This window comes from Plodia interpunctella, chromosome 24 (assembly GCF_027563975.2).
Source record: "Plodia interpunctella isolate USDA-ARS_2022_Savannah chromosome 24, ilPloInte3.2, whole genome shotgun sequence".
Taxonomy (NCBI): domain Eukaryota; kingdom Metazoa; phylum Arthropoda; class Insecta; order Lepidoptera; family Pyralidae; genus Plodia; species Plodia interpunctella.
The window spans coordinates 791,260-808,270 of NC_071317.1; the positions used below are offsets into that span (position 1 = coordinate 791,260).

A 17,011-nucleotide genomic window follows, 5' to 3' on the forward strand; every position below is an offset into this window, starting at 1 on the left:
CTTAGGATCTAAAAGATTAATTGACGTCAGAAATATTATTAAATAGGAAAATATTTCAAATTGAGTATATACAACAAAATATTAATATTCAAAATATAATTATATATTTATATAAATCTACATGGTTACTAACCCACTCATCACGCCCTACCCTTATCCCACTTTATGTGGGGTCGGTACAGCAGTCGGCCTCCCAACTGATCTGTTACATTTCTCTTGAGTACCTAACCTTTAGACTAAACAATAAAAATAAAGGTACAATATTATAATAATATTAGTAATTAATACTTGCAATAATCATAAATAAATAAATGAATAAAAACAACACATTAATAATAAACATAAAGAAACAACAGTAGCGGACCTACAAGTTTTATAAACGGTAATTAATGGATAGAAATCGCATTATACCAACGGACGAACAAACAATTAATAAATAAACGCAAAATGACAAAACAATATCTATGTACCTATATACCTACATACCTATAATTTCTTTATAATATATCCGTATATATAATAAAGAAATTATAGGTAGAAGAAACGATAAACTAAGCTAGTAGTTTGTAGCTTTGGTAAACATCATTTAATTTAGAATATGACGTGAGAAAGTGCCTGTGAAGGCCTAATTTCTGAATAAATGATTTGATTTTGATTTTAATAAATAAAGTAATGAATAAAGAAATATATGTAAAACAGGTAACCAATCATTAGAAAGAAATATATAAACAGATAAACAAAAAGATAAAATAGATAGATAGCGGAACAATAGTTATAAATGAATACTAACAATATATAGCCGCAATAAACAACGGATAATGATCTTAAATAAATTAATTAAATAATGCATATTATACAAAAGGACGAACAAAGAATCTGATAATAAAAGTAGCAATGATATAAATCAAACGTCAATACCTACCATAGTGATATATAATGGAAAAATATATGTATAAAAAGGATAAATAACGTACGTAATAACGTACGTGAAAGAAAGCAATAAATGTAAACATTAATATAAAGTCACTTACACATAATTATATACTTTCAAAATACATTATGTAAAAAAAAAACACGTTAATCTTGTGATATATTTATCTGTTAATGCTTACATATAATAAAAAGATTCTAATGAATAAACTTTTGTTATATGGATAGATGACCTAATTATTATAGAATTGTAATTTAGTTCATTATGCATTAACGCATTTGCTTAATTAATTAACTTCACATGCAATTTTGTTATTAAAAAAAAAATCAAACCCAAAATGAATAAAGGAGATGAAAATTGGTATGAAAATCATGTCTTTTGCGCTTTTCTTTACGTACTTATCATGTTTCAGAAAGATATATTACAAAAAGAAATACTTATAATCTAAATACCTACTATCACAAATTCAATAAATAATTATCACAATCATTTGGAACTCAAAGCTGACTTTTTTGTACGTTTAAGTACATCAGTGCAGTCTTATCTCAGTTCCGGAATATAATATAGAGATAACAATAATTTTTATACTATTTATAATTGTCACTTATGTCACAAGCAAGCAATTTTACGAGTCTGAAACGGTTCTCCGACAATTGCTTCGTCTACGAATGTTTCGTCGACAGAATGTTTCGACATCGGGCGTTTGAACGGCAGAACCCTTCATCTACGTACGATTCGCCGACAGAATAGAGGAGACATTCTGCGAATCGTTCGTAGACGAAGCAATTGTCGGAGAACCGTTTCAGATTACAATTTTACAAATATAGTGTACTTGTTTGATATTGACCCTAAACATTGCTTTTGCGGTGATGAGTTTAATAAAAAATGTTTTTTACTATGTAGGTAAAATTATTTTCAAGACGACAATTACGTAACTTTAAATCATTGTAAAATGATTTGTAATGTTTCAGTCTATACATTCTCAAAATTTTAAATTATATTACAATTTTTATTATAAATATTATCTAAATTTCTAGATTAATAGCCCAAAATATCTGAACTTTAAGATTGGGTTTCATCAGGCAATTTTGACGTAAACTTTAACCTGCGCGCCGCTTTCGTTTAATGATATGAATTATGAAATGGCGTAATTTGCGTTTTTTGCCTAGGTTAAAATTAACGTCAAAGTTGGAACGCACCCTAAACATCTCGGCTACTGCCCGCCGCACTCGGACAGATGCCGACGAGAATAAGTTAAGATAAGAGTTTTCTTTACCGCAACCAAAATCCAGCAATGTAAGCCGTATCTACCTAAGTTTGGTGAACCGATATTATTGCCTTCTAGGAACGATTTTCAAAGGCATCCCACCATACGGGCTAGCTATTAGCCTTAGCGGGCTGAGTTTGACCTGTCTAGGTGTTTTTTCAGACATTTCCACCCGATATTTACTTAAAAGCCTCATCATGCACACGCGACTCTGGACTTTGGCGAACCGCATACCTGTGGATGAAAAAAATCCAATTCAAAATAAATCAATATAATTATCAATGTATGTATATGTATGTATATGTAATGCGAATCGTTCGTAGACGAAGCAATTGTCGGAGAACCGTTTCAGACTAAAATTTATAAATATAGTGTATAGTTGGTCTGAGGGCCCACTTCTTGAGATTCTATGAAATTATGCTTGGGATTTAGTGGCTTTTGACATATGGAGAAAAGTATTTTGATGTTACTAGATGGCAAGTACATTAATCACACGGCGCAGTTTTTTTTCATCGTAAATATTTTGTAAGTATTGCATTTTGATGGCCGGGCGTTTGTCGTTCGTGCGTTGAAAGTAGAATGTTCCTTTTTTAAATTATGTTCGGCCGCAGCGGACAGAAAATTGAGGGATCGTGATGACACGATCCCTCAATTTTCTTGAGGAAGGAATCGTTTCCAAAATCAATCTATCATACAATTGAAATTTCCACACTATAGATTAATTATTTTAAAGACAGATAGAAAAACGAATTCTTAACTTTGTTAAAATATGCTAAATTGTAATGAACCGCCTGTGCCCGGAGCACGAGGAGTGTGTTGTCGAAACTTTTGCAACACTTTTGTCGAAAGCGATAAAAATGCTTCAACGACGGCAGTTTTTTACGCCTGTGCGAACGAGGGATTAGTTTATTTTGCGACTTGTTCTCGACAATGAACCCGAGCAGATAATATATTATAATAATTTATTTATTTCGGACATAATCCACTAATGTTTGAGTAACAATGTTCTTAAGACTATGTTAGTATTATTTAAGTTCCAGTGTTTAAGTATGGGCTCATCCATCCTGCCAGTAATAACAGAGAGAAGGACAAAAGCAAAATAAACATAGGACAAGTGCACTGAATGCACTTACAAATGTACTTTCAATCTTTCATCGATGGATCAGGGGGATCTATGAACAGATTATCAACAGCAGATTTAGATATGGTAATATCTTATATCTAAATCTGTGTTTGTTGTTTTATATTTGTGTTGTTTGTCATATTATGCCCGTATCATTGCCCCGTCTCATTGAATTACTAATTCTTCAGCGCTTTTTAATGTCTAGACTGTTGTTGTAAACCGTTAAAAAGCGCAAAGTTGCATATCTGGGACATGTTTTGCGGCACTACCGATATCAGCGATTAGAGGCGGTTTTCACGAAATCCTCAAATAAATATAGAAAGTGGGGATAAAGATCATTGAGGGAAACATAACAGCTTTCATATTTGTAATTAATATGTAATAAATCTTACCAATGCAGTTTCTAGGTCCAAGCCCGAAAGGTATGTAAGCGCAAGGATGTCTTTCTCTAACGTTTTCTGGATTAAACCTCTCAGGGTCAAATCTGTCGGGATCTGGGTAGTTGTTCGGATCACGATGAATGGCCAGCGGAGATATAAATATAACTTGTCCCTTTTCAATTTTCAGATCTAAATCGGGGAATTTATAATCACATTGAGCTCTCCTCTGTAACGAGTCTAGAACGGGATACATACGAAGCGTCTCATCGAAAGCTTTTTCCATATACTTTAGATCGCTAATAGAATCGTAGGTAATCTTTCCGTTGTGTCTCTCGAGGACTTCATCAATTTCTGCCAAGATTTTATCTTGGACATTTACATTGCGAGCTAATTCGTATAACATAAAAGTCATAGCAGTGGCACTTGTTTCATATCCAGCAACGTAGAAAGCGAATGCCTGTCCGGCCATAACATCTTCATTGAAATCTAGTTGCAGCTCTTTTTCATCACTTCGTCTTGTACCCTTAATTTCCCCTTGTTGTTTCAATTCTAATATCAAGTCCATAAAGTCTTTCCTACCGATAGGTACGCCTTTACGGTCGTTCACTACTTTTCTGACTAAATCATAGAAAAAGTTTACTATTGCTTTTGGGAACAGGGATGTGTTAAATTTCTTCATAAGATCAGGATACACCATTATTATTTCGATGAAGTAGCTTATATCAAAGATAAGTTTATCAAACGCTGTGATACTCTTCATAAACTCATGATCTTGCTCAATATCCATGTCTATACCAAAAGCGCAAGCGGATATCGAGCTTATTGTGAATTTCTGAATAAGTTTGTGAACTTCTTGCTCTGGTTGGTCACGGACAATTTTGTCAATGTGCTCCAAGAACATATCAGCGCGCTCTGTCATGAGATATGTCATGTTCTTTAATTTTCCAGACGTGAAAAGTGGAGTAAAATAGTTTCTTAGTACTCTCCACGTGTCTCCGTCAGCGTGGAATAGATTAGCACCTAGGCCATCTTTACTGAAATCAGTTCCACGATCCGTGAATACATCGAAGTCTTTTATCAAAATCTGCTTGATAATATCAAGATCTTTGACCAGTAATATGGGAGTTACCATCGTGTACATGCCAATTACCTTTTCATTTGGAAACTGGTTGTATGCGTCCCTAGATATTTCACCGATGAATTTTCTTCTTCTTGCCATTTCGTAGTAATTACCGAAGAGCGCCATTGGTTCTGGGCCTTTGACATTTTTGTTCTTCCAGTACCGAAGGGTTCTTGTAGAATAATAGTACAATATTGTAATTACAGTAACAAAAAACAGAATAAATGGAATCATATTGAAAATGTTACCTGACTTGACTGTGTCCGAGATAATTATGGTAACAATGAAATGAATCACTATTCCCAGTGCGCTTTTATGCGTGTTGATAAACGGGATTAAACGTATATTTTTAATAGTGCTCGTGTACTTAAAGGATAACATATGATCGATTGACAAAAAGATACCGGGTGCAAATACGTATTACCTAAATGAACGATCCTTATCATAGTTTTGTGTAATATTTTTAATGAAAACAAACATAATGACGTGTGCTTATACACCTATATTTTTTCGAAATAAAGCAAAATTTATAATGTTTATTTCGTATGCAATTAAAATGACAACCTTCAGCAATGTATATGGGAAAGTGGCAGCTATTCCAGTCCGTTGTAGGTCCCGGGGTCGACGCTAGCATCGTCATATATTTGTTCTTGTTTTGACAGATATTTTTCCATAATTCTACACACGTTTTCGCTTGTTATTGTGTTTGTCAATTGAACTCACGACGAAAGCTTAAAGATTAGTGTAAGTCCTTAGAATGGACAACAGGAAGAATGAGACCTAAGTCTCACGAGAGTTGAAATAGCGTCAGCACTAGAATAAATACTGGGCAGTAATCTATTTTTTATATAGGATATAAAAAAACAGTAGGTACCACTTAAACGAAGCTCTTAGAAGCATGCAACAACAGAGGTGCGACTTTGTGTCCTAGGGTCTTTGGCACAGTACACTGTAATCACACTGTCTCTCTCACCCTTCAAACCGGAACACAACAATGCGAGCTGTTGCTGTTTGGCAGCTGAAACAGATGAGAGTGAGATATCCATGCAGGCGACCTTTGTACCAAAGTCTATCCCCATTTCTTTATCGAACAGTTTTTAACATTTTATTTAATTTAAGCGTAATAATAACACAGACCAAAAATAGGCGGGAAGCGTGTCGATGACGATACGAACACTAATTGTTCGCTAGGAACTTAGACCTTGTGAACACAATAAATATTGAAAAGACACAAATATGTGAATATTTCAAAAATGGCTTAACCGATTTGGTTGCCCTATGAACTTAAAAAATCTAATGGCAGATCATACATACCTTTTTAATTTTGTCAAAATCGGACGAACGGTTACAAACATACATATACATTATAATTAAAATTAAAATAAATTAAAGTAGAATTATAGTCCTCGCTCGCATCGCTCGTACGGTCAATTAAAGGGCAAAGAGCAAACCACAGAACAAAATGACCTTACATAATGTGTTATGTGTGGCACATGCATAATCGGGAAAAAGTCGAGATGAAAATACCACAGACATTGGAACGAAGAAGGATATTCAAATTAAATGTTTTATTGCAACGCCGACTGGCAATGCGCTCATGCGAACAAGGCCTTAGTTCGATAAAAAACAATTGCAAACGTAGTTTTAGGTACGGAATGATTTTCGTTCATTACTTTTTATCAAAATTACAAACAATCTTATCGCTACAATTAATTACGTTCTTAACCTTGTTTAAAATGACATTTTATATATTATATACATAAGCCCCCCGCGAACACATGAGATAGGTCATTTTATCATCATCATATCGAGTGTGTTATTGCTAACACTGGTGTTAGATTTTATTCTAGTCGCCTAAAGGCATCTGATATTACTGTTACGACCCCGCCATTTTGTGTCAGGTAGTCGGATATACACTAGTGAAGTGTCCACCAGTGTGCAGGTTTCCTCACGATGTTTTCCTTCACCGGAAGCAAGTGGTGGTCGATGACTACTATACATGAGTCAGATTGGTATAAAAACTCATGTCGCATGAGTAGGATATAATTTAACATGTATTAAATACATATTTTAAAGTACATAACGTTACTATGAAAAGTGAATTCGAAGGAATTTTTAGTTTATTTATGACAATTTCCTGCTTATAGAACCATTGACTACCGTGGACATCGTAAAAGTCGACTAAGGGTTAAAAAACCTTGAGTCGTCAGCTAAAATACTGTTAGTATTAGTATTTCCAAAAAGGGACATAAAACATGTCCTTGCAGTAAATCGTTCACTAGTTCCCACATCTGTAGCCGTTCCTAGGTGCACCATCAGTAAAAAAAAAAGCATTGTTATCGAAACTAAACGTGTGCAAAACGTGTGTTCAGCTCAATTCGGTTGAAGACATCCGCTTCAAAATTGAGTTACAAGATTCCGCTCGAACAGAAATAGGGATACATAGTTTCATTGCAACTTTGCAAGTTAAATTATATGCTTGTAAAAACGTATGTCTCGAATCGAGAGAAATTATAGATAGCTATCTATAATTTAAATATTATTTAAATATTATTATACAAATTATACTATTTTAATACATTAAGATTACTCTTTATTCGTCTTGGCGCAAAATGTCCTTTTCTTACAATGTCTTTTCTCATAATGTCCTTTTCTCGAAATGTTCTTTCTCAAAATTACGATTTCTCACAATGTCCTTTTCTCATAATGACCTTTTAATAAAAAAATCTGTTTTAATCAGTTATTTATCTAAAATATCATCAAATATACACAGGGACGTTTTGAGAAAAGGACATTATGAGAAAAGGACATTTTGAGAAAGGACATTATGAGAAAAGGACATTTTGAGAAAGTACATTTCGAGAAAAGGATATTATGAGAAAGGACATTTTGCGCCAAGACGTATTTATTCTTAGCGTCCAAAGCAAATCAGTCAAGAAAAATATTACATTAAATTTAAATGCTGAAACATCAATTAAATTTTGTTATTACCAAAAAATCCCATTGGACTGTAACGCATGACATTGAACCGATAATAAAATTATAATCACATTATTAGGCTGGTTCCACACTCACGCGGTTGAACAGAGTCGCCCGCCTCGATTACAGTATGCAATTTGTGACTGCAACAGATCGGGATGCAGGTATATAAAAAAAGCAGATTAAGAATTTATTTTTTAACCCCCGACGCAAAAAGTCTGGTTAACTGTCTGTCTGTCTGTGTACGTGGCAAGATAGCTCATCAATGGGTGAACCGATTTGGATGCGTTTTTTTTAAAATCAAAATCAAAATCAAAATCAAATCATTTATTCAGAAATTAGGCCTTCACAGGCACTTTTTCACGTCATAATCTAAATTAAATGATGTTTATCAAAGCTACAAACTACTAGCATTTCGGAACGACCACTGCTGAGAAGAAATGCCGAAAGAAACTCATTCAAACAGTGTTGGTCCCTATTATGCCAGAAGGGCTTACCATTTTTTAAATATAAATATAAATAATACCATTTTTTAAATATAAATATTAAATATAATTATTTGATAGCTAATATGTATGCGATGGTTCTTGATGTGTTTAATCAAAATCGGTTCAGCCGTTCAAAAGCTGTAGCGAATATTGAAAGTCGGGGGCTTTTTAATTTGTGTCACTAATAAACTTGTTTATAGTACGATTTTTTTTATAATTTGGAATGTATAAGTCTATCCAAATTGTAACTACTTTTATCTACTGGTATATTTGTGACTTTGGGACCATTCGTAAAACGAATGTGAAACCAATCAAAATCAAAATCAAATCATTTATTCAGAAATTAGGCCTTCACAGGCACTTTTTCACGTCATAATCTAAATTAAATGATGTTTACCAAAGCTACAAACTACTAGCATTTCGGAACGACCACTGCTGAGAAGAAATGCCGAAAGAAACTCATTCAAACAGTGTTGGTTCCTATTATGCCAGTAGGGCTTACCATTTTTTAAATATAACCAACCTAAATGACTTTTCATCGAACCAAAAACGCGTTCAATTTGCTTAATGATGTTAGTTTTGATAAATGTCACCCACGCAGTGTTGACGTCAAATCTAGATAATAAAATAATAAACTAATGCATGTATTTGTATGTCTTTTTGTATATTTGAAAAATAAATTTTCAGTTTTAATGTGCGTCTAATGGTATGACGGGGAAATGGCTAAAATAACATAATTTCACTATTGTATTTATAATTTGTTTTTTTCTTTCTCCTTTATCTCCGTTTTTACGATTTCAAGCTGTCGAAGCCCAGGATCCGCTGTCCTACTTTTTCTCTTCGACTTCGCGCGGTCATCGGCGTCGCTATTTGTCAGAGCATTGGCACCCATATCGTCCTTGACGACATCTAGCCAGCACTTCATTCTTAGCTTTGCCCCTTCTGCCAGGACCAGGAGGAACAACATATCCAGGCATTTGACGACCTCGGTAGCGCAGTGGTAAAATGCTTGCCTCTGAACCGAGAGTTCCCGGATTCAATCCCCGGTCGGGTCATGTTGAAAAATGATATTTTTCTGATTGGCCCGGGTCTTGGATGTTTATCTATATATGTATTTATTATAAAAATAGTATCGTTGAGTTAGTATCCCATAACACAAGTCTCGAACTCACTTTGGGGGCTAGCTCAATCTGTGTGATTTGTCCTAATATGTTTATTTATTTATTATTTGTTTTTTATGCAATTTACCGGTTTGCACAAGCGCAGGCGGCACTCCTGGAGTTTGTCAGCTAGGACACGAACATGAAGACTGCAACGAATGTGCAATTTGGAAAATAATCGAATGTTACTATGTAAACCAACTGTTGGGCATTTCTGAATTTGAATAGTGTGGTTAAATCGATTCCTGAGTCAATAGTTTCTTGTCACTTCTCCCCCAACCACTCGCTTCCAGGTAATTCGTGCCTATTTAACTAAGTAGGTGTTAACACCTATTTAAATAGGCTGATGCAATGACATTGTCTCTTTCTTGTATTAATATAATTCATGTAGGTACTTATTTTTCGCCGATCGATCTTGCTTATAATAGCATAGCTTGTTAGTGTCTAAAATGGTTAAAACTTGTGTTGAGTGCTGATTTAAGTGCTATATAATATTTTTTAACAACACTCGGACTGAATAAATTCTTCTAATTTTAAATATAGAAGACATTCGATGTGTTTATTTTTTTAATACCATTGAAATAAAAGGAATTTTAAAATTCACAGGAATTTTAAAAATTCCACCACAGCTCGTTTCGACTTCTTAAAAAAACTGAAGCTTCTCTTTACCTCGTAAAATTAAGACAGTATTTCATAATTGGGCACTTATATAACTTAAACAAAACCCTTGTAATTGTTATCATTTAAGTAAATTCAACATTCATTTAAATTGTGAACAAATCTGAAATGGAAATCATTATTATTACGCTTACGCTTTTTGTTCACATTTTCTGAGAAATGTAAAGTTGCCGTAGACTGTTGTCTAAAACGGAACGGTCTGGTTAAGATGGCGCTCTCGGCTCACTAGCGCCACCATCAAATGTTTATCAATTTATTTTATTTGTCAGCGAAAACTAAAAGATTTATTTATAAATTACAAGCCTTTCACTCGCGGCTTCGCCTGCGTAAATTTCCCACAGGAACAGCTATTTCTCCGGGATGAAAGGTACCCTATGTCCTTCTCCACACTTCAATCTACATGTATGCAAAATTTCAAGAAGAGTTCAAGAAGATTGGATTTTCACGCTTTATATATACTCAAGTAGATATAAAGCGTTTAGGAAACAAATTCTATTTCGTATTTATAATAGGAATATGATAAGATAATCGACACAAAATTTTGGGGAGCTATAAGTTTAACTGTATCCGTATGTCTGTCCGATTGGCAATACCGATTGTAATCTGAGTTCTTTTTTATTTGAAACAGATTTTCCTTCTATAAAACTTTAAAAATAACTTAAGCAAGTCTATTAATGTGAGATGTCCACGATCATTTCCAGGTAACCGCAAGTTTAAGTGGTATACAAGAAACGGTAAAACCGAAGTTCGTTGTGTTCGAGGAAACAATAAAATTGATTGTCTTTAAATTGATTTTTAAACAAAGCGGGTAATTACTGGATACATCCAGTAAACTAGACTAAATACTTACATATTATAAAATAGTTTTCTAACGCGTATGTCTGTTTGTCCACGAAAAACTCAGAAACCACTGCACAGATTTAAAAGCGGTTTTCACTAATAAATAGCGTGATTGCTGAGGAAGGTTTAGGTGTAATCAATACTATTATATGAGGTAAGCGTTTGTGAGTTTGTATGTTTGTGGCGGGTAATCTTCGAAACTAACGAACCGATTTTAAAAATGTTTTCACCGTGAGAAAGGTCCATTATCCAAGATTGCTATAGGCTATATTTTATCTCAAAATTACCACGGGAGCGAAGCCCCGGGCAACATCTAGTTTATTATGTTTTTATTAGAGCGAAGCCGGGACGGGCCCCTTGTAAAAAATAAATTTAAGTAACTTTAATATTTTCTTTATCTAGTCTATGGTTACTGTGTCCCACTGCTGGGCAAAGGTTTTGAGTTTTTTGCGAACTCTGATAGGAATCTTCGTGGGAATTTGTCAATATCGTCCCGCCATCTCTTACCTTGTCAGTTTGACAAGTCGCAAATTCACATGTGAATCTTAAAATAATAAAGTTTATTTTTTTACGTTAACACCGGGTTTCGCGGCGTCACAGTTCCGAATGTAACAGAAAATGCAAAAAAAGTGCTACAAGTTTTGATACATTGATTAATTTCACTATTACATAAAAAAAATATTTCATATAATTGAAGGGTGCTCGTGCAAAAGCACCAACAGAACAATCTATCCGTCACTAATATTAATAAGAAAGTCTGTCTGTCACGCTTTCACTCCCAAACGATTGGTCCGATTTTGAACAAATCTTATATGGATTAGTTAACGACCCGGGACGAATAAAGTCACATACACACATATGTAATGTAATGAAAATAAATCAATAAAACATAGGTACGCTAACGCAGATGGAGCAACAGATAATAAAATACAAAAAAAAAACCTTTAAAAATATTTTTCATGTATGTAAAGATGTCAACATTCTATTTCCATTTCAAAAATAGCATACTTTATCGCCTCATTAAGTTCCTATTAAAATTCTATGCTTTATCAACTATATTTCACTTAGATAAGCTTTTGTTAAGTGAGACATTTAGTTAAAGTAATAGTCTACTGGGACTTATTTATTTACTCTGTGGTTTTAGATTCGCGAACAATGCTTAGTCAGAAAAACAAAACATTTTTGCCAAAATATGAACGTAGATTTTGGCAAAAAAAAGACTTAATTTTCTTTAATATTATAAATGCCAAAGTTTTATTGTCTGTCAGGGATACACCGCTGGGCCGCTTATGGTGAAATTTGGAATATAGTTGATGACCCAGGGTCAAGAAAGGTAAAGAGATCTACCTCGGGTGGAGCTACGGGCAAGTACTAGTTGAGTATTGATTTAGTACGCAGGTTTATTACCAGAGGATTCATAATTTAATACTCAACCAGTTCTTGCCCGTAGCTCCCCCGCTGTTTTGTCTGTTCATATGTATTCTTAGATCTTAATACTATGCAACGGATTGATGCGAGGTTTTTTAATAGATAAAGTGATTCAGAGGCAGATTTATGTGTAAAATTTGTTATGGTTTTCCCCGAGCGAAGCCGGGACGAACCGTTAGTTTCATAGAAATTAACCAAGCAGTTTTTATTATGATTTAATCAGTGTCTTTTTAAAAAATATTTTTAAATTCTGGTTAAAACATACAAAACTGTGTATGACACAAACCATGCCAACAAAAGCTGCAACCGGCTCGTAATAAATTATTTAACTTCCTCTGTCAGCACAAAATTCACGGTTTAAAGTTAACTGTACTGGGTTAACACAAAAACTTGGGGATGTATCTCTGTGAAATAACATGCTTTAGGAATTAAGTTCGGTGCAATTTAACTTGAAATAAATAACTAGTTTATTTTATTTTTTTAATAGCTATAACAGCACTGCTGGGCAAAAGCCTCCCCTTTTTCCACGTGTCCCTTTCTTTGGTCTTCTCCATCCAATGTCGAATGCCCTAAGCTCATCCGACAATTTAGTCCTAGGCATACCTCGCTTTCTGTATCCCTCAGTTGGAATCCAGGTTGTAAGAATGTGGGTCCATCTCTCAGGCTGCATTCGGCAAACGTGATCCGCCCAGTTCCACTTTAGCCTAGCCACCTTTTCTCCTACATCTGCATGTCAACAAGCCGCGCTTCGGGGCTTCACTCCCATGGGAATTTCGTGATAAAAAGTACCCTATGTGTTATTCCAGATTATAGTCTAGCCCCGTAATAGTCTGCCGTCCGTGTTCACGGAAGGTGGTTCTCAGAGCGATACGAGCGCGTTGCGGCCGCGCCGCCAATACGATCTGTCAATTTTCTTGAGGATAATCATTTCCAAAAACAGCCATTCATAAAAATTTACATTCACACAGTACACATTAATTATTTTTAAACCCGACTCTGCTTCATAGCCATATTCCTCATGACTGAGGGTCGTGGTCATTACGTGGAATGGAACATACGTAACAACTTTCTTGTCATTATTAATGGAGTGGTTTGCCATTGCCTTCTCCATTTCAAATACAAGTTAATAATCAACAAGTGTGCAGGTTTCCTCACGATTGTTTTTTTTTTTTGACCTTTCGATCCACAGGCGGGGGTCTTAACGACGACCTCGGTGGCGCAGTGGTAAGGTTCTTGCCACTGAACCGAGAGGTCCCGGGTTCGATCCCCGGTCGGGTCATGATGGAAAATGATCTTTTTCTGAATGGCCCGGGTCTTGGATGTTTATCTATATATGTATTTGTTATAAAATATAGTATCGTTGAGTCAGCATCCCATAACACAAGTCTCGAACTTACTTTGGGGCTAGCTCAATCTGTGTGATTTGTCCTAATATATTTATTATTTATTATTATTATCTTAACCATTACACCATCACCGATTAAATCCGACAGAAAAACGAATTTGTCTTTGTTAAAATTTGAAAATATGTAAAGACCTCTAGACCTCTAGACACGTGGTAGGAAATACTTGCATCTTATTATTCTGAACGGGAGCACAGTTCAATCTAAGAGCAGAGTCTGTCCTAATCTCGGTGATCCCGGAATCCCGGTATTACTACAGCCTAATCCCGGAATCTCTGGCTTATTTCTCTAACCTGGACTAATTTAAACTTGGGGACATGTTGCTCTGTTTACTTATTTACTTTGATGGGATTACTCACCAGTACTTTCTTTCTTATCAAATGTAATAGAACTAATAGGTAATGTTCAATTGTATTGAAGCCGCGTAAAAGCATCTGACTATCGCGGTAATGTATGCGGGTCGTTGGTGTCTTTGAACGATTAACACCCCCGACGCAAAAAGAGGGGTGTTATAAATTTGACCGCTAAGTCTGTCTGTCTGTGTACGTGGCACCGTAGCTCATCAACGGGTGAACCTATTTGGATGCGGTTTCTTTTATTTGACAGCAAAATTTTATGCGGTGTTTTTTTTTAGACATGTTTGATCAAAATCGGTTCAGACATTCAAAAGTTGTAGCGAAATATTGAAAGTCGGGGGATTTTTGATTTGTCTAACATATAAACTTGTATTATCTGAAGGACAACACACGTTAAACATTAAAGCCATCTCATTGCTCAGTCGTTTTAGCTCCGTTGCGCTCCGTTGTTTTAATGGGTTGCGAAGTTTGCTTAACATCAGGCAAACCTCATACACGTTTTGGTATTCTATTATTAATATAATGCGAAAGTTTGTGAGGATAATTGTGTGTATGTTTGTTACTCTTTCACGCAAAATGTACTGGACGGATTGTTATGAAATTGGGTATACACCCAAGACAAGACATACCCGTGTGGGTACAATATAACCAGGAATTATCACATAGGATACTTCTCTATGCAATATGTCTATTTCTTCAGATAAAATATAGCTTATAGCAATCTTGGATAGGTAATGTACCTTTCTTACGGTGAAATAATTTTTGAAATCGGTTTGGTAGTTTCGGAGTTCAAACATACAAACTTACAAATGCTTACCTCTTTATATAATAGTATAGATATAGATAGGGACTAAAATGTATTTAAAGTAAATACATGGTAAAAGATTATCTTATAACAAACCGTACGTAATTTGTTAGCAGAAACAGAAACCTTTTAAAAATTACATATCGTACGAAAGCACTTTTTCTTTGAAGCGATAACCCTAAGCCTCGGAGCGTACGCCGTTGGAAAATAAAACTTAAGCAATGCATATAAAGCTGCATTTTAATTAACACGGTAAATAAAGAACACCTTTAATTAAGGCTATGTTTAAGCACACACTTTGTGGTGTCTTCCCCCTTAAATAGCTTCAGGGGTTGAAATATGTAGCTTTGGTTAAACCACCCCTATTTCGGGTAACGGTGAATTTGAAATAACATCTTTTTCCATAACTTTATTCACCAAGTAGTACTTAGGGTTCGTATATAATGCGATTCATTCTTCGTTCGTCCTGAAATCTTGTCCCACATTCCAAAAAAATCTTTGTCGTTTTTATATTCCTGCTTCGTCCCAGTTCTCAAGTAAGTAACTTTACAGCTAACAATAAATATTTTTGTGAGAATGATCAATACATATAATAAAATAGTAGAAAAAACTCTGTACATTAAATATATTTATATAAAAACAAAATTAGGCGAGTCATAAGTAATAAAGTAAAAATTTGTCAAAAAATCTGTCTGTTTGTCTGTGTAATTATAATATTATTCAATTATATCTCACGGAAAAAGGTATAAGTGGCTATTTTAAATAGCTGACATACAAGATACACCTTACCTCTTTTCTGTACGAAAATGTATTTATTTATAAAGAAAATTATTTATAAAAAGCAATGAGCCCAACGTGTTATACAAAATGGGACGAAGCAATAATAAAATAATAAAATTTTCACATCGAGACGAAAGAAGACGATATTGTTTGGGATGAACGGAGAAAATTATTAGTGGGACAAATCTCAGTGGTACGAACGAAGAATGAATTTACAATGATTGCCAGTTCCCCACTGTCGCCGCCGGACGACGCATATGCGTGAACATTGCGTAGCTAGTATGAGTGCTTTTATTTTAAAAACCACCAATGTATACCGAATCCGCCAAAGTTTGACGAACTGTTCGATGACAGTGTGTTTTTACTAATATATCTTACTCTCTCTAATCTTCCTGATAGCGGTGGGACCACGCAATAATAAACTTCACAGGTGGGACTGAACTGAAGATACCCCCTCTACATGGCCTGTCTAGAAAACGCCAACAAATAAATTTTTGAATATCCTTCCCTTCCCGGGTTCGATCCCCGGTCAGGTCAACATGAAAAATGAACTTTTCCAGATTGACCTGGGTGATGGATGTTTATCTATATGTATATGTTATAAAATATAGTATAGTTATCCCATAACACAAGTCTAGAACTTACTTTGGGGCTAGCTCAATCTGTGTGATTTGTACATACATATTCATTTATTATTTATTTATATCAATGCGATTCGTTCTTTCCACCTTTTTTCTTTGAAGCACTAGTGTTCTAGTGGTTAAGACCGTCCGCCAATGATCGAAAGTCCCAAGTTCGAATCCTACTCGCGCCCCATGAGTTTGTATTCTGTAATTTGTGTCTGAACAATTGAATTCTGAACTGAAAAATTGTAATTTGATTTGAGTATAGTAGTTTTCATAGCTTCACCACTTGCTTCTGGTGAAGGAAAACATCGTGAGGAAACCTGCACACTGGTGGACACTTCACTAGTGTATATCCGACTACCTGACAATAAATGGCGGGGTCGAAAACAACGTGCGGAAGGAAGCAAAATACTGGTTCAGTTTAAGTGTCATTTCGCGGCGTCAAAAACTCGAATGCAACCGCGAGAATGATACAAAGATATAAATCAAAGAAGACCAGTGACCTGAACTGTGGCTATAAAAAAATCTCAATAACAATCTGCGCATGACCAATCAATTCATAATACTAACAAAGATTTACGGTCTCCGTGACATGAGATTGACCGACAAACGTATAGAATTTTATTAGACGTATAACATTACTAGAT

At 34.9% G+C, this 17,011-nt stretch overlaps 3 protein-coding genes across 4 annotated transcripts in view; 1 reads left to right on the forward strand and 2 right to left on the reverse strand.

The window, feature by feature from the left end:
* LOC128680515 (coiled-coil domain-containing protein 63-like) overlaps positions 1-17,011 on the reverse strand; it is a 410,628-nt gene that overhangs the window by 35,822 nt on the left and 357,795 nt on the right. The gene's annotated exons all lie outside the window — the stretch shown is intronic.
* Octalpha2R (alpha2-adrenergic-like octopamine receptor) overlaps positions 1-17,011 on the forward strand; it is a 398,792-nt gene that overhangs the window by 4,032 nt on the left and 377,749 nt on the right. The gene's annotated exons all lie outside the window — the stretch shown is intronic.
* Positions 855-5,115, reverse strand: LOC128680517 (cytochrome P450 6B2-like). Its single transcript, XM_053763726.2, has 2 exons — positions 3,714-5,115; positions 855-2,432 (listed from the first exon to the last, which is right to left on the reverse strand). The coding sequence occupies exons 1-2, from the start codon at positions 5,053-5,055 to the stop codon at positions 2,263-2,265; spliced, it is 1,512 nt and encodes a 503-aa protein (XP_053619701.1). The 5' UTR covers positions 5,056-5,115; the 3' UTR covers positions 855-2,262.